The following is a 20,778-nucleotide window of genomic DNA, read 5'->3' as shown; positions in this document are numbered from 1 at the left end:
TTAGAAATGCCTTCGGAATAGATTTTAATACCCTAGTGTATTGCTTATGATCACATTCAAAGTTATATTTTTCACAAAACCTTTTTTGTCTAATAGATGGACAACCGACCAAATACCTCTCTCCCACCAGTCTTCAAAAAAAAAAAAGATTTGTTTCTAAATAAAATGTACCTATTGTTCCAAATTAGTGAATTATGTGGGGAAAAATTATGTTTGTAAATTAACTGCCAATATAACAGAACCTGTTTATGAAATTCTGATAATTTAAGAGGGAGTTTTCGTATTGAAAAAGCACACCGTAATAATAGATCTATTCCACTTACACTCTTGAAAATATTCTTTGGGATATAGAACCATAAACTATTATGACTAAGCAAAATGTTTTTTAGCCAATTAATCTTAAACATGCCATTAATACAATCAAAATCTATGGCCTGCAGACCCCCATCTTTATAATCCTTCACTATTATTCCTTTTTTAACATAATGAACTTTTCTCTTCAGAATAAAGTTAAAGTTCAACTGATTAATTAATTAAATTTTTTTGTAAGAAATTGGAAGGGAACCTGCAGGGTAAATACATCTAGAAAGAGATTCCCCTTTTGTTAAGTCGATCTGATTTCTGACTGCAATAGGAAATTGGCCCTTTTAACAGCTGATAAAAACATGTTTACAGCCTGGTACAAAAGATGGCTTTGCTGCATATAGCTATGATTACCCTTCAGGACAACTGTGAGGGGGGGCAATTTTTTATAACTCATCCGTTTCGTTTTTATTAAGTTATTTTAAGTCTGCATAACTAAGGGTGTGGCCACTTAAGTGACACTTGAATCTCGCTGCTCGCTGTCTCGTCACCTTAGCTGATTCTGGCTAATTAGCCTCTGAGCTTGACATATACATCGTGTTTTTGTTTTGGTTAATGTTTCTTTACACAGTCAATTGCCTTTTGGGATTATTTCCAACAATTATCAGATGATATGGCATGCTGTGTGCACTTAATTGTGCTCACAAACGGTTCAAGTTGCCTTTATTTCCCAGGTGAGTGAAGTTATATACTTATATACCATCTCTATAAATGTATTTGTTTCATTTATCATTTATATTTTTCTTTAGACCTGTAATGCACTCCAGAATCTGACTGAATGATTAGCTGTAAGCTATAGATCAGTCATCTGAAGCACTGTCATACAGTGTTATGCCTGGATTTCATCAATAGCCTTGCATTTACTAACACAGACTATATTTAAAGTGTCTGGAAGTAATTTGCGTTTCCTCCTGTTGAAAAACATCATAAGTACAATGCTTAGTGGCTCAATCTGTTTTAGCAGCGTTTTAAAATAGTGTACAACCAAGCACATGTGGTCAGAACAAAAACGAGTCGTAGGTAATAAAATATTAAGCGTTCACCCAAAGTAAAGTCTGTCTGGTAGCAGGTGTCTGTAGCTCCGCTCACTCTCTGCCTCTTTGCCCTAGTTTGGTATCCCGCAGTGGGTGCGATGAAGCGCGAACAAAATGTCAACGGTTGGCCGCGCCTACTTTAGCTTTTTTTGCAGTGTTCAGAAATCTATGGGTGACGTCACGGATACTACGTCTATATCTTTTACAATCTATAGACAGTACTAGTGCTGCTACTGGCAGAATATTGCATGGCTATCAACAAATCAGATTCAAGAACCAGACAGAACTCCTTCATTCATTTTCTTATCAGCTTAGTCCCTTTATTAATCTGGGGTTGGCACAGCGGAATGAACCGCCAACTTATCCAGCATATGTTTTACGTAGCGGATGCCCTTCCAGCTGCAACCCATCTCTGGGAAACATCCATACACACTCATACACTACAGACAATTTAGCCTGCCCTATTCACCTGTACCTGTACCCAGCAAAGGTTCGAACCAGCAACCTTCTTGCTGTGAGGCGACAGCACTACCTACTGCGCCACTGCGTCGCCCCAGACAGAACTGTTATATATATAAAAAATATGACAAAATAAGAAAATTGCCTTTAAGAAAACTTGTACAAAAAAAATATTTCTATATAGCCTAAGCAATTTATTGGGAATGTTTTTTTTTTTGTACCACATTCTTCTGTATGAAGCGTTGCCTCAAACATAGGCTATAGTAAGCCTAATTCAGACATTTATTAATGTTCCAGTCTGCTGTCAGAATTCAGAGCTGACAGATTATAGCTGACCTTCGTTACAGCTGTTATTAAGAGCACAACTGACCTGTAAACCACAGTCTCTCTCTTCAATTATAGTCTCCTTCAGACAGGAAAAGAACAATGGCCTGCAAAATCGCCACAGCAGGACAAAACAATCAGATTACAACAGATTTTAGAATACGATTAAGACAGTTCAGCAAAAACTCTATAATGCAGCCTACGACAAATGATGGTGTCATTAAGGGATTAAATGACATAAAAATCGACTTTAATACTCATTGTTTTGAAGGATTATGAGATGAGGGAGAATGAGAACAGTGTGGATTTACTTTTAAATTGTAATATGTTGGTATGCTTAGCATGTGGAAAATGACGACGCATTAGCTAATTTAGATGTGTCTGCATAAAATGTCAAATATATAAAGAGATTACTTAAATGACTTTTAATATAGTTCCTAAAATGAAAATTATGTCTGTTACTCATCCTCCACTTGTTCCAAACCTGTTTCGTTCTTTCTTCTGATGAACACAAAAGAAGATATACTGAAGATTGAAAATTAAATACTGAAGTTAATGGCTTCTGGTTTCCAACAGAATCCAACAGAATCTGGTTTTCAACAGACATCTGTTAAGAACATCTTTCCTTCTGTTTTGTGTTCAACAGAAGAAAGAAACTAATACAATCCCTGCACACACAGGACATCAACATGGCGCCATATCGATGTTGACCTCAATGTCGTGGGGACATTAGATTTTGTTTGGAAATTAAATTCAGGTTGACGTCAGTTGAGGCCTTCGTCAATATCCAATGTCCAACCTAAAATCAACCAAATATCAATGTCTAATCATGCTACACCCTGACGTTACCACTATGACATCTGTCAGACATTGGATTTTGATCACTTTCTAACACAATCTAAACTCAACCAAACATCAACTTAATTTGAGGTCGTTATTGGACGTCAAAATAGCGTTGTCCTTAGACTCTGGCTAGACATTGAATTTTGGTCACCTGGTATCATGACCTAAATCTAATCCTATATTAACGTCTTATGATGCTATGTGCCTGCTGGGAAGTTTAGAATTATTTTATTTACTTCAGTGTAAGTAAATGGTGAGAAAATATTCATTTTTAGGTGAACTATATGTTTAACAATGCTTATATTTAAAATTTCATTTATGTACTGTAAAAAAGAAATCTGATAATATTTTTTTCATTGGAAGCTTTTGAAATGGATCATGGGAATTTGATCTCCTCTGACAACTTCAAGGTCCTATAATGCACGTTAAAAAGCATAAATATACAAAAACAACTTTTTGTACAACTTAAACACATTTAAAATAGTAAACCACTCTACCTAAAAGTAGAGTAGACGGTTTATTTTATAATATATTTTATATATTATTATTATTTATATAGTCCCTTTATTAATCCAGGGTCGCCACAGCGGAATGAACCGCCAACCTAGCCAGCATTTTTTTATGCAGTGGATGCCCTTTCAGCCGCAACCCATCTCTGGGAAACATTCATACACTACGGACAATTTAGCCTACCCAATTCACCTGTACCACATGTCTTTGGGCTGTGGGGGAAACCGGAGCACCCGGAGGAAACCCAAGCAGGGAGAACATGCAAACTCCATCCACACAGAAACGCCAACTGAGCCAAGGCTCGAACCAGCGACCCAGCGACCTTCTTGCTGTAAGGCGACAGCACTACCTACTGCGCCACTGCGTCGCCTTACACTATATTTATTATTTTGTCATGTTTTATCAAAGATGTGTCATAACAGCAAAACAAATGGAATGATTTCACTAATTTAGTAGCTTTGACCGAAAGAAATCTATAAGTGATGATAAGAAAATTAATTAAACCCATTAATTATACTCTAAAACACTATTAGTTGACTATACAAAGGCATTATCAATTGAGCGCAGATATTACAAGTCACAATGGCAACATCTAATAGAAAAGAGATCTACATTTTTTTTTCTCCAGCTGAACTCTGCTATGCAAACTTATAGCAAACATATAACCAGATATCTAAAAAAAATTAAAACAACAACACCATGGCATCTGCGAAAAAGAGACAGTTAGTGTGGGAAAACAGCTGCTCAAGTTAATGCGCAAGTTTACATTTAAAATATTTAAAGTATTTTAATATTTAAGTATAATAAAACATTAAGTAATGTTATTTGTGACGTTTATTGAATTTTCATTTAAAAAAGTAGAGAATTGGCCGTAATTTTGAAGGTATTTCAGATATAATTGCATTAAATTACATAAAATAGGCTACTGCATAGTTTCTACCACACATTTGACAAAACAAGAACGCATATAACATTTGCTTTTTAGTTTAAGGTTCTCACTTTTACACACTGATCAGTTTAAGATACAATTTCTAAAACTTAGAAGTTTTTAACAAATTTAAAAGTGCACTTGTGTGTCTGCCTTTTTTACTGAACAAGTGGTAGAGGTTGATATGACATTTAGAATATAAGCAGTGCTAAAAAATGTTTTGAAAACAATTAAATCCCACAATTAATGGGATTTTTATTAATCCCATTAATCTAGTTACAGTGCTTATCTCTGTCCAAGGTCAGTGTATTTAAGCAAATTTTTTATTGTTTACAGTAATATCAAAGGTTAAACTTAAAACTATGGTATTGAATCTAATTGTAATTTTCCCAAAAAAGGACAAGTCATTCTCGTAACTTTGTTCTTTGTGTGACTGAAATGTAGGCAAGGAATGACTAAGGCTAAGGTGAGAAATATCGCTTCATCTTTAAAAAAGGGCAGGAGACCAACAGAAGTTACCTCTCTTTCAAAAACAGGCTCGACCCTGCTTTCTTGATTTCGACAAACCTGCTATTTTAAAACGAAAAACCCAGAGTTTCACTCATTTTAGAGTTAGCATACTCTATTTTTACTTAACCTCCTTTCTGAAACAGGACCAAGTTGCAATGGGTTTACTCACGTTTTAACAAACTAATTACTTTTTACCTTGTACAATAAGAATGAAATGTAATAACGATAACATCAGCACTATACTAGTTTAGCTTTTGTTGTTGCATTTTATATACAGTATACTTTCTTTTCTTTTAGATGGCCAAAAAAACTAACCAATCACGTACCAGCTGCCAGTAAACCCATTATTTCATATCTTGTGAAGAAAATACGACGAGTACAAACAAGTTTTTTTTTTTTAATTCAGCTTCACCATTTAAAAAGTTGATTGCATTCCAAAAGATTAAAATATGAAAAAAAGAAAAATCAAACAACCAATAAAAAGTTATAAAAAGGATGAGATTGAGAAACAGTCGACCGCTCCTTCAATACAAAATACATAATCATAATAAACAAGTGCAAGTATAGTGATTTTCACCCATTGTTCACATAAAGTACTGAAGTAATGCTTTCTTGGTCATTTAAATTCCCAGTTTCCAGTGCGTACGTACATCAACTCAATGTGTTTAATACATCAAAATGGCTCCCTTTACCAAACAAGTTTAAAACAGATTACAGCATGGGTCTCAAAGTCAATTCCTGGAGGGCCGCAGCTCTACACAGTTTTGCTCCAACCCTAATCAACCACAGCTGATCCAACTAATCAAGGTGTTCAGGAGTAGTCTTGAACAGCTTGATTAGTTGGATCAGGTGTGTCTGATTAGGGTTGGAACAAAACTGTGCAGAGCTGGGGCGGCGAGAGCGTCAAAGTAGCTGGAAGTCATTCATTTTCAATGAGAGCCAATTGCGAGGAATAACGCGGCGCGTCTTCGCCCTTGTGGGCGTCGAGGAGAGTTGAAATCAGGTCGACTTTATGGTAATGAGCTATGACGTGGTTCAGCGGCAAGCAATCAGAATGGACTTCAGAGAACACAGTCCTGTGAACTGTGGTTCCGACAACAGTTGTTCCCAAGTGTTTGATTATTGCGGTCGCCGGATTTTCAATCCTTTACGATGTTTTCTTACAGGAACATACATTAAATAAGTTACTGGCGAGTTAATGATGTGCATTAATGTTTTATATCTTTAAATAAGCGGGAATCTCATGCGACAGTACAAAACAGGGTTGCAGCTTCACGATATTTTAGACTTATGGAGACATTGGATAATCAAGTGGAGCAAAGCCACATCGATCTTCCATTGTTAAATGAATTTGATAAGAAGTGCGCAACATTTTCATGCTAGAAAGCATGTTTTATGCAGAAATATAACTGATATGCTGCAACCGCCCCTTCAAATACGAAATCAATGTAACGAATTTTGACGCTCTCGCTGCCGGAGCTGAAGGCAGACAGAGCGACCTTGGACGCTCTCACCGCTTTCGGTGTGAACGCACAATTACAGTATCACAGTATCAACCTCCACACAATTCATCAGTCACAGAAGGACAATCCAATAAAATGAGGCCACATATTAACAGCATGGATGGATTCACAAGCCCATTGATACCATAGTGGAAAAAAAAACCTCAACAGGAATCAAAAACTAAGAAAGTAACAGACAAAAAACTGTATATGAAACACGTTTCAGGCAGATCAGCTTAAAATTGCACGTAACCCTACGGTACGATGTTCAAAGGCAGATGAGAGGTAAAGTTTCTTTGTTCGATTCTATCAGCGCGACTTTAAAATAATGCCAAACAAGTGAATATGGTGAAGCTAAAGGGCTCAGAAGGACTGATGAGCATGTTTAAGTGCTGCCGCAGGGCTGATTGTGTCTGTAGTTCATGATGTAAACAGCGGTTTGGTGCCACCAGTAGAACATGACCACCACCAGCACGTGCCACAGCTGATGACTGGCACCAACATAGTTCAGCTGCCCTGGGAGAAAACAAAAACGGATGTTATTATTTGCTCTGACGATGTTTCAGTTTGATTCTTTACTAATCTGGTCACAATGTGTTTGGCTGTAATAAGAGGACTTCTTTAGGCCGCATTCACATCGCAGCAAAGTAACCGAAGCTGATACACAGTCTAGTTCATGAGTGTTAAGCTGGTTGATAAAGTAGTCAAGGCACACATATGGTACTCGCTCTAGAAATCTTAATGAAAGGCACATTAAAAGAGATTGAGATTGATATTAGAATCAGTTTTATTTGTATTGTGCAAAGTATATTTGAAAGGTTTTTGTGCATGTTATGATATATATATATAGCGCTTATATATTCATAGTGCTTCACTTTTTCCACAATTTTTTATTTTAAAACTTTATTCCAAAATTGATTAAATTCATTTATTTCCTCAAAATTCTACACACAATATCCCATAATGACAATGTGAAAAAAGATTTTTTGAAATTGTTGCAAATTTATTAAAAATAAAATACCTGAAAAATCACACGTGCACAAGTATTCACAGCCTTTGTCGTGAAGCTCTAAATTGAGCTCAGGTACATTCTGTTTCCACTGATCATTCTTGAGATGTTTCAGCAGCCTAATTGCAGTTCACCTGTGGTAAATTTAAGCCTAGTTCACACTACAGGATTTTAAACATCAGAAGATTGCTGTGCTGTTCACACTACATGACTTGACTTTGTGTCTTTTGATCTCTGTGGTGTTCACACTACGCAACACTCCGTGAACGATCCACAAGAGGGGGGTCACACACTACATGATCTGACAACAACTCATTCCCCATCAGCTCATTCAAGCTACCAAACCACAGCCAATGAAAAGCGGATCAATCAGTGGATCAATCACTCATCTGCAAGGTTTGAGTGGATAGATACACAGAGAGTTTTTAATTTAGGTAATTTTATAACTCTTTGAAATAAAACTAAAATATTTATAACACCCTGCCGTTTTCTAACTATCAGTGTATTTCTTTCTGACATTGTTATTTTTTATTACAAAACAGTAAAGAACTGAGCATTTCTGCCTTAAATTACCATATTGGTCAAAATGACTGCATGCATGTCTGATACTTTTCGCTGTGACTTTAAATATGTGTGCATTTTCTTGCCTGGCAACTTCCTGCTAACATAAACAAAACTTTCTGATGGCAAAAACATCAATTTACTTCAGATATCTTTCAAAACTGCATATTCTGTGCTGTGAAATAGCTCCTGTTTGAAAGTGAAAATGAAAGCCAAGCCTTTAAGTGTTTTAGTATCTTAACTACATATTTATAGGCTGTATTACCAAAAAAATATTATATTCTTAGGGTAATGGTGTCATTAAATATGATGCCAGACATTCAAAGCTTAATTTTAATATCTCAATAATAGTTTTGAATGTAAATATGTTGTGACAATATGGCGTTTCATATGAGAACGATCAGAATGAGCAGTATGGTAATTCTAATAGTTACAGAATTCTAGTTCCACTGTTAATATAGCCTACTCTCATGTCTGTGCTAACGCAGAATGAAGCGAGTGCACCAATGCCCATTCTGACCAATCACAGATGTTTCTGCTGAGCTCCTGAACACACAGTCATTCAGCTCATGCTGATATGCTCTCTCATTGGCTGTAGCTCGTCACTACATCTGACCACACGTGGGGTTGAGTCGGCTGACTGCTCTGGAATATTTAGCATGCTGAATGTTGGATTTCCGTCTGCGAGGTGTCGGCGACGCGTCAGCGAGCCTCGTTGATGCGTTGCTCAGTAGTTCACACATAAAGAGCGGCGAGCACCCGCAGATTTCTTCCCGATCACAGCCCGATCTGTCGGCGAGCTCGTTAACTTCCAAATCGGGCTCAAATCAGGCTTAAAATCCTCTAGTGTGAACTAGGCATTAGTTGATTGGACAAGATTTGAAAAGGCATACACCTGTCTATATAAGGTCCCAGGGTTGACAGTGAATGTCAAAGCACAAACCAAGCATGAAGCCAAAGACCTTGGAGTCTGTAGACCTCCAAGACAGGATTTTTTTTTTTTTTTAACGGGAGACAGAACAATACGGGAGAAGAGCGGGATATGGGTCTGAAATAGGGAGACTCCTGGGAGTGTTGGCAGGTATGGTTTGGAACCACTATCAGGGGAAAAGGGCCTTAGTCAGAGAGGTGATTAATAAACCGATGGTAACTCTGTCTGAGCTCCAGTGTCCTTCTGTGGAGAGAGGAGAACCAGAAGGACAACCATCTGTGCAGCAATCCACCAATCAGGCCTGTATATTAGAGTGGCCAGATGGAAGACACTCCCTGTTTGGAAATTACCAAAAGGCATCTGAAGGACTCTCAGACCATAAGAATCAAAATTCTCTGGTCTGATGAGACTAAAATTAAACTCTTTGGAGTAAATGCCAGGCGTTACGTTTAAAGAAAATCAGTCACCGCTCATCACCAGGCTAATGCCTAAAGTGAAGCATGGTGGTGGCAGCATCATGCTGTGGGGATATTTTTCAGCAGCAGGAACTGGAAGACGAGTCAGGATAGAGGGAAAGATAAATACAGCAATGTACAGAGACATCCTGAAGGAATACCTGCTTCAGAGCCCTCTTGACTTCAGACTGGGTTGACCTTTTCCAGCAGGACAATGACACAAAGCACACTGCCAAAATATCAATAGAGTGGCCTCACAGCAACTCGGTGAATGTCCATGAATGGCCCAGCCAGAGTCCAGACCTAAATTCTATTGAACATCTCTGGAGAGATCTGAAAATGGCTGTGCACCGTCGCTTCCCATCCAATCTGATAGAGCTTGAGAGTTACTGCAAAGAGGAATAGGCAAAAATCCCCAAAGACAGGTGTGCCAAGCTTGTGGCATCATAATCAAAAAGACTTGAGGCTGTAATTGCTCAATACTTTGTTGATGAACCTTTGGCAGCAAAGACTGTGAATACTTCTGTACATGTGATTTTTCAGGTTTTTCATTTTTTATAAATTTGCAAAAAAAAAAAAAAACTGTTTTCACATTGTCATCATGGGGTATTGTGTAGAATTTAGAGGAAACAAATGAACTTGATCCATTTTGGAATAAGGCTGTAACATAAAAAATGTGTAAAAAGTGAAGCGCTATGAATACTTTCCAGATGCAATGTAGTCTAGTTCACTAGTGTTAAACTGATCGGTAAAGTAACCAAGGTGCGCACATAGTCTAGTTCACTAGTATTATTCTGTTTTTCAGTAAAGTAGACAAGTCCCAAACATAGTCTAGTTCACTAGCCGGTTTCGGTGTTAGGAAAGTGTTAAGCTGGTTGTTAAAGTAGCCAAAGTGCGCATAGGCAAGGGACGATAATCGTTTTCAAGGTATACCCTGGTTTGGAAAAGTGAAAGTTTAGGTCCTAGGGTATGTGTAAAAAATTGTTATTTACATTTTTTTTAGGACAACAGTATCTCCAGCAAAAAAAAAAAAAAAATATCCAAATGATGCCATTTTAAATAGTAAAGAAATCTTTGTTTTTAAAACTAATGAAGACAGCAGAAGTCAATGATTCATTTGAAATATCCAATGTGCACACATAGTCTAGTTCAGTAGTGTTAGGCAGGTCAGTACAGTAGCCAATGTGCACGTTTAGTCTAGTTCACTAGTGTTAAGCCATTCACTCAAATGTAGCCCTGGCATACTCTTATTTCACACGGCTGTCATTTTAAAGAACCAAAGCGAGGCTGCGGTGGAAAGAAACCCGGAAGTAAAGGACCAGCACTGTAAACATTGCAGTAACATGCTGTGGACTACAAACCTCCAGCTGTGGCAGAGATTTCAAAATGCAGAAATGGTGTAAACATCACTTTAATATTATTCAGTACGTTTATTTTAAACAATTAAAAGCAATTTAGCATCAAACAACATCACAATCTCTGTGATACGCTTAAGTGTCCTCCTAGGCTTCAGTTCAAGGCACCAGTTAAACACCGTGAGGACGCTTTCCTGCTTCAGCCTAAGTAACCTGGTAAATAATAAAACACTGCAGTTCTCTGCAGCACACCCTTGTGTTGTCTGTTAATAGTGTTGTCCCTGTACTGAAGTTTTAAACCCGGCTATTACCCGCTAACATGGAAGTGCTGCTGAGCCCGGATGACTCGACTGATCTTCACGGCTTCTTCACGCTTCAGTCTCTGTGTATCGATGTTTGGTTTGCACTCAGTTTACTGCTGTTCACCCAGTGCAAACACAGATACACAGAGACAGGAGCGCGAAGCAGCCTTGAAGATTAGTCAAGTCATCAAGCAGATCGCTCGTCTGTTTGTGTTTTGTGTTTGTGCTCGGTAAACAGCGGAGGGTGAACTGATGACCTTCTCGGCCAATCACAATCATTTCTGTTGAACACAATGGCAAATCAGCGCTGTTTTAGGAAAACCATCAACAGCACCTTAAATGTTAGAAGGGAAATTCATGTTTTTTCTTTTAATTTAGCATCGTGACAAGAATCAGTTTATTAACTCGAGTGTGATAAATAGCATCTAAAACTTGTGTTTGGGAAAGAAAACATTAGCTAACTAGCCCTATTTCCCTTAACTTAGCTGAAAACGAGCTCTGATATCCCTTTTTATATTTACCATTCAATCAGGACGGACCTTCGGGTCACCGGGAAGGCGGTGAAATGATACATTTATGTCACTTTCTCTTCGCTGATAAGATATATAGCCAGTTACACAACATTCCAATGTAACTCCCAATGATACTTCTAGGTTTCTTCCCACCGCAGCCTCGATTTCTGTTTTGAAAATGGCGGCCGCGTAAAATCAGTCTATACATAGTCTGGTTAACTAGTGTTAAACTGGTCAGCAAAGTAGCCCAGGTGCACATAGACAGTAAAGCATGTGGTCCCAAAGCCCATGGTGGAAAAAAAATGAATTCCTAAGCTTTAGAATCTGCTTTTTTAAGGGGTGTTCATTTATTTATTTTTTCTATTTCAGTCAACTTGTATAGATAAATGCATGTTTGTTGATGGAACTTTGTTTATATAAAGAATCAAGTTTCATTTATTTGTTTTATTTTAGTGTTCTCTTTCCTTTTTTCTTTGGGGCAGCAGCTGTCAGTCTGTCTTTCTGTCTGTCAATCTCTACTGTCCTGTCAATAAAGGTGAAAACCCCTAAAAAATAATTATTAAAAAAATATATTATATAGGTATGCAATCTAGAAAACAAATTACCTGGGAAGTATCTTTCTGGGATTTTACTGACGTAAAAAAGGAACGCAGAGGCTGCAATCAAATACATGATCATGACTCGAGGAAAAAAGACCTGCAAAGACAGAAAGTGCTTCAACAATCAAGTGATTTAAACATTTATATCATATCAACAGCGCAGTCTTATCTGGTACAAGTGATGCATAGATAACACAAGCTAACAGGTCACCTTTACGATTTCTGAGGAAAATCCCCCATTGATCCAGACCCAGTGGCAGGCTGGGATGATGCCGTATGCAGCCACTAAGCAGAACATGAGTGAGCGCAGCTTCTTCCACTGCTGGCTGAGGTAGAGCGGGTGAATCTGAGCCGCAAACACAGCCAAGATGAGAGCCAGCACCGTCAGCAGGTACACCTGCCTCCAAAACTGAAGCAAACAGCAAGTGTTACCAATAATATAACAATGTTCAAAGTTTAAATCTACATTTGTAAATTTAATCATAATTACACCATACTTTTCAATGTTTTGCGCATGCAATGTGATAATATCATGGCATATGCTTTAAATATAAATAATAAGTATTCATGTCAATAGAACTAAATGCAATATGTTTAAGATCGTATTCGTTTCCGCATAGAATCAATTTCATAACTGGATATTTCAGTACAAATGTCAAATTTCTCTCTGCTGACATGCAGAACCTTATAAAACATTTGTTATACTAATTTTCTGTTTCCGCTATTTCAAATTGGAATAACTATAATAATGTATTATTACTGTAAAAATAGTATACAAATATACATATAGCTACTTGTTTAAAAAGATGTGCATCATACACTGTTGCAGTAGAAGGCGTAGAAGACTCCAGGCACATAACATCCCAAAATTCCCACTGATATTCCAGCATAATCCAGAGCAAGCCAGCGGCGACATGTCTTCTCTGAGCGATGACAACAGAACAAGTGGTAGCCCACAGAGCACAGCATGCAAACCTGCACATAAATACATAAATAATGCTCAAGATTAATTATTGTGCATGATAAGGGATCATCTAGAAAGGCATGTCTTGACATTGGCCCTTAGCCCTTTAGCCCTTCCCCTTCCCCTTGTTTTGCATGTTCCTGTAAAGGGGTAGGTGTGTCCCAGTTCTCTTTAGCTTGAAGGTGTAATGTTAGGGCTTAGTGGAAGGGCTAGACACCCCTTGAAACAGATTTTACAGGATCACACTCAAAACCACGGGGAAGAAATATTTCCAGAATACACCCTCTACAATGGCAGCATGGCTGCACACGGAAATAAGGAGATGCCCAAAAAAAGTATTTTTTTTTTGTCATTATCACAAATTTTTACAACAAACAAGCATATATTTTAATACATTTAAAATGACGTCCGTGTTTTACTGTCATGCTTAAAAAAATGCTAAAATAAAAATAAAAAACACTAAATTTCGCTATCTATAATCCCTAATAATAACTCCTGTATAGTAGTCCCACAACATTTTGTTATTCAATGACACTCGAATCCAATGTCAGAAAGGGCCAGTGGCTGGGAATGAACTTTTTACAGTGTCTGCTATAATGTTAATGTAGTTTTCTTGTGTTTACATAGATTAACATGGTCACTGTGTAAATGCACAGTACAGTCATTGCCTTCAGTGATTTCCTGAAGATATACCAAATAAAATAGCGCATCTGAAATAACTACAGCAGTCGCCATCGTTGATCTCATATGAAGAAAGACCTTGCGATGACATGTGATGACGTGCATGTGCTGTAGTGCTGTCCCATTTCTTAGAGGTAAATTTTGAATCCCTTCCCCTTCACACTTTGTTTCAAGGGCCAAGGAGAAGACGTACAAAACAGAATTGGGACTGGGCCGTTATTTTATAAGCATTGTGTTTCTCTGAACTAAAAGACTTTAGTCTTTTTTTGTGATAGCATCTAAAATTACAAAAATTGAACAAAAACTACATCTGCCAATTACAAACATTCTACATTCCTTATGACACAACTTTGTGAAAAGACACATTCAGATGCAGCCTTGTGATTGGACAGTGCTGTCAGAAAAGGCTTCCGATTGATCATCCCTGGTGTAGGGCTGAACGATTCTGGCTAAAATGAGAATCACAATTTTTTTTTGCTTAAAATCAAGATCTCGATTCTGTAGATGTAAAATGAAGGTAAGGAGTAGGCTATTATTGTTTTTCTTAATGGTAAAACAACAATAACAATAATATTAGGCCTGTCTAGGTCTACTGTTGGTTAAAATGTTACATTTTGTATAGACTTGGAATGGTGGACTTAAACAGACTTTAAATATGTACTGATTTTTAATTCACAGTAATTCAAGTGATGACATCAGAATACAACTATTCGTAATTCAGAAGTTGAATTATTATGGTTGAACATATAATTGTCATTTGTCATTGACAACATTATTTGACCATTTATTCACTGGTAAAATTAGACATTTGTCATTATCAGATTCCCTCTTGGATTATATTCAATGTTATATAGGCTAGAGTAGTAATACTGACATTATTAAACATTCATTTAATGCATAACACTTTGACTTCGTGATGGAAGAAAAAAAAAACAAATCAAATGCTCATAATCATAACTCTAAAATGCAATATGATCATTTAAGTGATGTGCTCGCCAGTTTCACTTTCACTGTCGAGTGCGCTGATGTCATGGATAAAACCTACATGCAAATCATACTTTCCGTGCGGCTCCCAAACTCTGAATATTATTTACAACTTTATTACATGTTATTCACAGTTTATGCAGGTTCTTTTCAATAAAGTAGACATTCACAGGCACGTGCGCATCCTCTCAGTAGTAAACATACAGTGTGTTAGCTCATGTGTGACTTTGCGGCTGCAACTACATCATTACATTAAGATAGAAATTACATGATGGGGTGAATTACACCTTATGAATACAGTATGTGACACTTATAACACCATTTGGAAGTGTCCATGTTGCTGAGCAATGTATATAAAAACAATATGAAGACTTGTGCGACTGCCTGTACGCTTCTCTCCTGACCTTGAATATGTAATTGGCTGAATCGTTGAAAAGCTGAATTAGGATCGTGCGTAGGGTCGAATCGAAATGTCAATCTTTTTTGGTTTAATCATGCAGTCCTATACTGCACAATATTTGACATAGTTCAATATTTGCGTAGTTCAAGTCCACAGTTAGAATTATGTCTTAAATATTAATATCAAACCAGTTTTAGAAATTAATTTAGGCATTGAGCAGAATACATAATGAGTAGACCAATCATCCTTTTGTACTGTTGATCTGTACCCAAGTATTCATATACACTCATTAGTAACATATAGAATTATATTAATGAATATGAAGTAGATTTGGGGGCGACGTGGTGGCGCAGTAAGTAGTGCTGTCGCCTCACAGCAAGAAGGTCGCTGGTTCGAGCCTCGGCTGGGTCAGTTGGCGTTACTGTGTGAAGTTTGCTTGTTCTCCCCGCTTTCGCGTGGGTTTCCTCCAGGTGCTTCGGTTTCCCCACACAGGATTAATAAAGGGACTAAGCCAACAAGAAAATGCATGAATGAATTTTCTGTAGAATTTAGTAAAGATTTTCACTTGCAAAAACCAGTTTGATGAGTTTGAAGTTGGTTGTCACATGATGGTGACAACAGGGCAAATGCTGATTAGGTTAGTTCATAATGCTGGTACAGTCTTTTAGCAATAAAAAACAATTCTGCAAGTGGTGGTCAGTGGACTTTCACATCTTGGCTCCCCAAAAGACAAACGGTTCATTCAAACGAGTCATTCGGTTAATCCGGATAATCTAACCCTTTCATTTTGCATAATTTTTACCCAAAAAGTTAAGACTGCAGCTTTAAAAGGTCCCATGAAGTGTTTAAAATTATTTTTTTATTCAATGTTTGATGTAATTTCAACTAAAACATGAAGACAGGATGGGACATCAAGTAGCTCCTTCCCTTTAAAAAGCCAATAGCACTGTTTTGATCACAGCTCTGCTAGTGTGAGTGCTTGAGCTCAAGTGCAGCAAATAAGAAACATCTTAAAGGGGCGGGTCATGTCAGATACTGTAGAGCATTTGATTGGTCAGAAGATTTGATGAGAAATTGAAGTGTGAGGTAATGACAAAAAAAAAACAGTTGTATGGATGTTTGTATCTTCTAAATGTGAATTTTGTGACTGTTTTGAAGCACACCAGTTTATAAATATCCTTATGACTAGCATACTGATACTAACATCTTTATTTTCAATTCCAGAGATCTTTATGTAAAATCTCCTACTTCACCTGAAAACAAAAGAGTCCTATTGAGTAGATGACGTAGTCCTCTCGTGACGCCCCTGCAGATGGCAGGACTGTGGCCATGTCATTCACTCCCAGAGAGAAGAACAGCAGGAAGCCCAACAGATGACTCCAGATGTTCACCGTCTCGTTGGACAGAATGAATATGCTGCACAATATGAGAAATGTGAGGTAAATGAGTGGCAGAATATACAGTGAATAGACCAAACCATATTGATTTAATAACTACTATTGATTTTCTATATAATGATTAAGTCGGATTCAGATGCACATAATTGTGCTGCATTCAGGTTTAATTAACATAATTCAACGTATTTAAAGTCTATGATTTATTTATTTATTTATTTTATTTTATTTTATTAAGTTTTAATTGCACAGCACTTTTTACAATAATTTGTAGTTTGTAAATAATTTGTAAAAAAAATTTTGTTCACTATAAGTTTTTTCTTTTTTTTAACACCTTCAACAAGTCAACGACATGGGTTTTTTCATGGGTGTCACAGAAAAAGGAGACATTTATTTAAAAATCGAATAATGCACCCTTCATTTAAAAATTATTTCACTTTAATATGTGAGCATATTTACTGAACAAAACATGTCCATGAACTATGAGGGCAAAATAATCATTAATTAATCGTAAACGAGTTAATATGTTCAATAATTTATAGAGATTTTGATTTCAGGCCAAATTGCCCAGCCCTAATTCACAGTATTTTGAAGTGCCTATCATATTGATATTGTTAATGTTTATTAACAGGATATTTTGAATTATCGAATATCAACCATTAACTACTTGCATAATAATAATATTTATCCATACACTTTATGAAAAAGTAAGGTAAGTAAAGCACCTTTTAAGGCACAGTTTTGATGGCAGGTGTGCTCTGTATCCATCTGTGATGTACGGATTCTCCTTCAGAAACATGGGAATCTGTTCATAGGTGTACAAGCGGATTCCTCTCGGCACAAGCACTGGCCAGTACTGATAGCTGCCCAGCTCAATGTAATGAGTGCTTTTCAGGATGTTTTGAGGCATCTTGGTTCAAGTGGCTGGAGTAAAAAAAGAAAACATTTTATTAAAAAGAAGGAAAAAGAGAGTTCATCCAATAATTTCATTTCTGTCACTATTTACTTACTCAATTATGTCTTCTGTCAAACACATAACAAAATATTGTCAAGAATGCTGGTATAACTAAACAGTTAATGGCCTCCGCCAATGACTACTATAGCTATTGTGAGAATAAATTGGGCCCAAAAACTGTTTGGTTTCCAAAAATCTTAGCAGAAGAAAGTAACTAATGCAAGTTAAGAACAACTAGAGGACGAGTAAATATATTTTAAACTATAGTAAGATCATTTTTATACATTTCTGAGTAAACTGTAATATATAACGTTACGTAAAACTAGATGTAAATATGTTATAGCGATGTCTCATAATACTGTAAACATCTTTGATAGAGGAAAACAAACATGTCAAGCAAAAGTGCTAAAAGTACAGCACAATGTTAATATAAAAAGAGCCTATTTTGACTCATATTTAGCATATCTTAAATTATAATGTTAAATTAACACAACGGTCTTACTATTCCCTAAAACTAGATGTAAATATGTTATAGCGATGTCTCAAAATACTGTAAACATCTTTGATGAAGGAAAACAAACATGTCAAGCAAAAGTGCTAAAAGTACAGCACAATGTTAATATAAAAAGAGCCTATTTTGACTCATATTTAGCATATCTTAAATTATAATGTTAAATTAACACAACGGTCTTACTATTCCCTAAAACTAGATGTAAATATGTTATAGCGATGTCTCAAAATACTGTAAACATCTTTGATGAAGGAAAACAAACATGTCAAGCAAAAGTGCTAAAAGTACAGCACAATGTTAATATAAAAAGAGCCTATTTTGACTCATATTTAGCATATCTTAAATTATAATGTTAAATTAACACAACGGTTTTACTATTCCCTAAAACTAGATGTAAATATGTTATAGCGATGTCTCAAAATACTGTAAACATCTTTGATGGAGGAAAACAAACATGTCAAGCAAAAGTGCTAAAAGTACAGCACAATGTTAATATAAAAAGAGCCTATTTTGACTCATATTTAGCATATCTTAAATTATAATGTTAAAATAACACAACGGTTTTACTATTCCCTAAAACCTAATATATCATAAACCCAAATAAAAAGCAAAACATTTCCATTTAATTCTGTAAATCCGACATCAAACGTGTATAAATGTTTTGATTGCTTCGCTGCCGTGACAAGTGTGCCGCAAGCCTACGTTTGAGTGAAGGTTTCGGCCGTTAGATCGCCCCCTGGGGGCTGGCTGCAGTACAAGTCATAAAGCCCGCCTCCTCCGTGTTAATGAAGGAGACTTGAGCCCAAATAAAAAAAAATATTACACTTGCAATAAAATGTCCCGAAAGATAGTTCTGGTCGATTAAGGCACTGGTTATTGTGCTGAAATAGGTGCAGATCTTCATTTTTGTAAACAGTTTGTTTTTAGCAGTAATTTAATGCTGGGCGTGTCATCGTGATTGACAGTTTCTCAAAGCGCGGCGTCTGAGCTTCGGCAGGAGACTGAAGTAGACTGAAATGTTATTATTCGATTTCTGTGTTATTTTACCATGACAAAATGAGCTCAGCAGTAAACTATAGTTTCTGACATACATGATCCTGGTGGAACACTGTTTATTCGCTAAGTTCAGGGCTTTTTTCGGGCTTTATTAGTTTGCTGTTACACGCCTAGCCACCCAGATAGCAAAACACAGTTCCGGCTAGATTCCCGCCTGCCGGAGACTTAACTCTTAGAGCTCAGACTGACTAATGTTACCTCTGCTGGACCTACTCCGGATGCCTGGACTCACTACCCAATTCCAGCCGAGTCAATCGAGCCAGATGCGGCGGCCGAGCGAGCAGGCGCTGCCGCATGCGAGCCGGAATCAGCCCGCGACGCCGCGAGTAAGTTATGCGCTGCGGCCTGGAGCTGGCGCGATTGAATATATAAAACCCTCATATTTGTTAACGTTATTACATCCATTTGTGTTGATATGACAGCAAACGCATGCTGAGAAGTTCGGGGGGCGTAGTTGATTTTACATAAAGCGTTTGATTGGAAGCTCGACTCTGCTCATTTTCGCGGCTCCTCCTCTGGCTCCATCAGACAATCCTTCTGCGCATGTCTGGCTCCAATTTCAGCAGTCTTTTGCGACAGTTTGTGCCCGTCAAGCAGGCGTTTTGCCCTCAAGGCTTTCAATGGGAAAAAGGGCTGTCGCGTCGTCCATATTTTTTACAGTCATTGTGCCGTGAGCTGCTGCAGGCTAGGAACTGCGCTTCAGTGAGGATTAAATTAGGGTTTTAAACCTATTAGATCTCTCTGTAGTTTCAGCAAACCTCTCACCTCCAGGTAAACACTTGCTGTTTATCCCATTCGGTCCTTTATATTCCTTATCTTCTGTTTAATAATAGCATATGGGCGTCATGTTGATGACCCGGCGACTAGCCGTCAAGCTAAAGGCTAAAGTGAGAGTGTGACATTAAAATCCTGCGACAAAACACACAGTGCGACGAAATATCACACTCGCTTTACAAAAAGCAGAGGGATTTATTTATGGAAAAAGCTTTCATATGTAAATAAATCAAACAATTATTAATGTAACTTGTTTTTATTGAATTGATACATACGCTGTACAAAAGTCTGAAAATTATATTTAGCAAATACACAAAATGCTAAATAGATTAGGTTTTGCACAAATCAGTAGGTATAAATAAAATAATTACAGTAACATATTTCTTTTTGAGTATCCTACAATGTACGTGGTTTCTACCCTTTGAAGTCTGATAAACAAAAAGGAGATAAAAAAAATATAGATCATAATTGAAAAAAGAAACTGAACTTTTTATGCAGTCTTATTTCCACCCCACTAATACTTTAACATTTTGTTTATGTATGTACACTGTATTTATGTACATTGTGTTATACACAACTCTTTCAAAATGAATTTCCATTACATTGTCCCAACGCAAATCGTTTACGTTAGCATAATCATTTTTACAAATTGAAGTGGGTAATTGTACTTAAAACAATTAAGTTGTCCACAAAAATGTTAAGAATTGTGTTCAACTCATTTCAAATAAGTAGTTTGAACAAGCAACAACAGTCTGCTTTTCGTGTGTGCATGTATAATATGTATGTATTTCTATTGATTTTGGTGTGTCTGCTTCCCAATCCGCCTTTTACTTTTCAGCAGTTTAATCACCCACAATATAAG

General features: G+C 36.9%; 2 protein-coding genes across 2 annotated transcripts in view; one reads left to right on the top strand and one right to left on the bottom strand.

The window, feature by feature from the left end:
* The first annotated feature begins 5,022 nt into the window (after positions 1-5,022).
* The window catches only part of tctn1 (tectonic family member 1), an 845,382-nt gene continuing 829,626 nt past the window's right edge, over positions 5,023-20,778 (top strand). Inside the window, exon 1 of the mRNA XM_087270136.1 lies at positions 5,023-5,120. The gene's annotated coding sequence lies outside the window, so the exon portion shown is untranslated. The remainder of the gene's footprint in view (positions 5,121-20,778) is intronic.
* On the bottom strand, positions 5,349-20,040 carry paqr3b (progestin and adipoQ receptor family member IIIb). The gene is given in 7 exon segments (NM_001030148.3): positions 5,349-6,989; positions 12,204-12,294; positions 12,409-12,606; positions 13,017-13,172; positions 16,480-16,642; positions 17,346-17,544; positions 19,871-20,040. Coding segments are annotated over 6 exon segments (924 nt in total). The 5' UTR covers positions 17,531-17,544; positions 19,871-20,040; the 3' UTR covers positions 5,349-6,858.

The sequence above is a fragment of the Danio rerio genome, chromosome 10, assembly GCF_052040795.2.
Source record: "Danio rerio strain M-AB ecotype USA chromosome 10, GRCz13ab, whole genome shotgun sequence".
Taxonomy (NCBI): Eukaryota; Metazoa; Chordata; class Actinopteri; order Cypriniformes; family Danionidae; genus Danio; species Danio rerio.
Note: the sequence above shows the minus strand (reverse complement) of the source record. Positions and strands in the feature narration are given on the sequence as shown.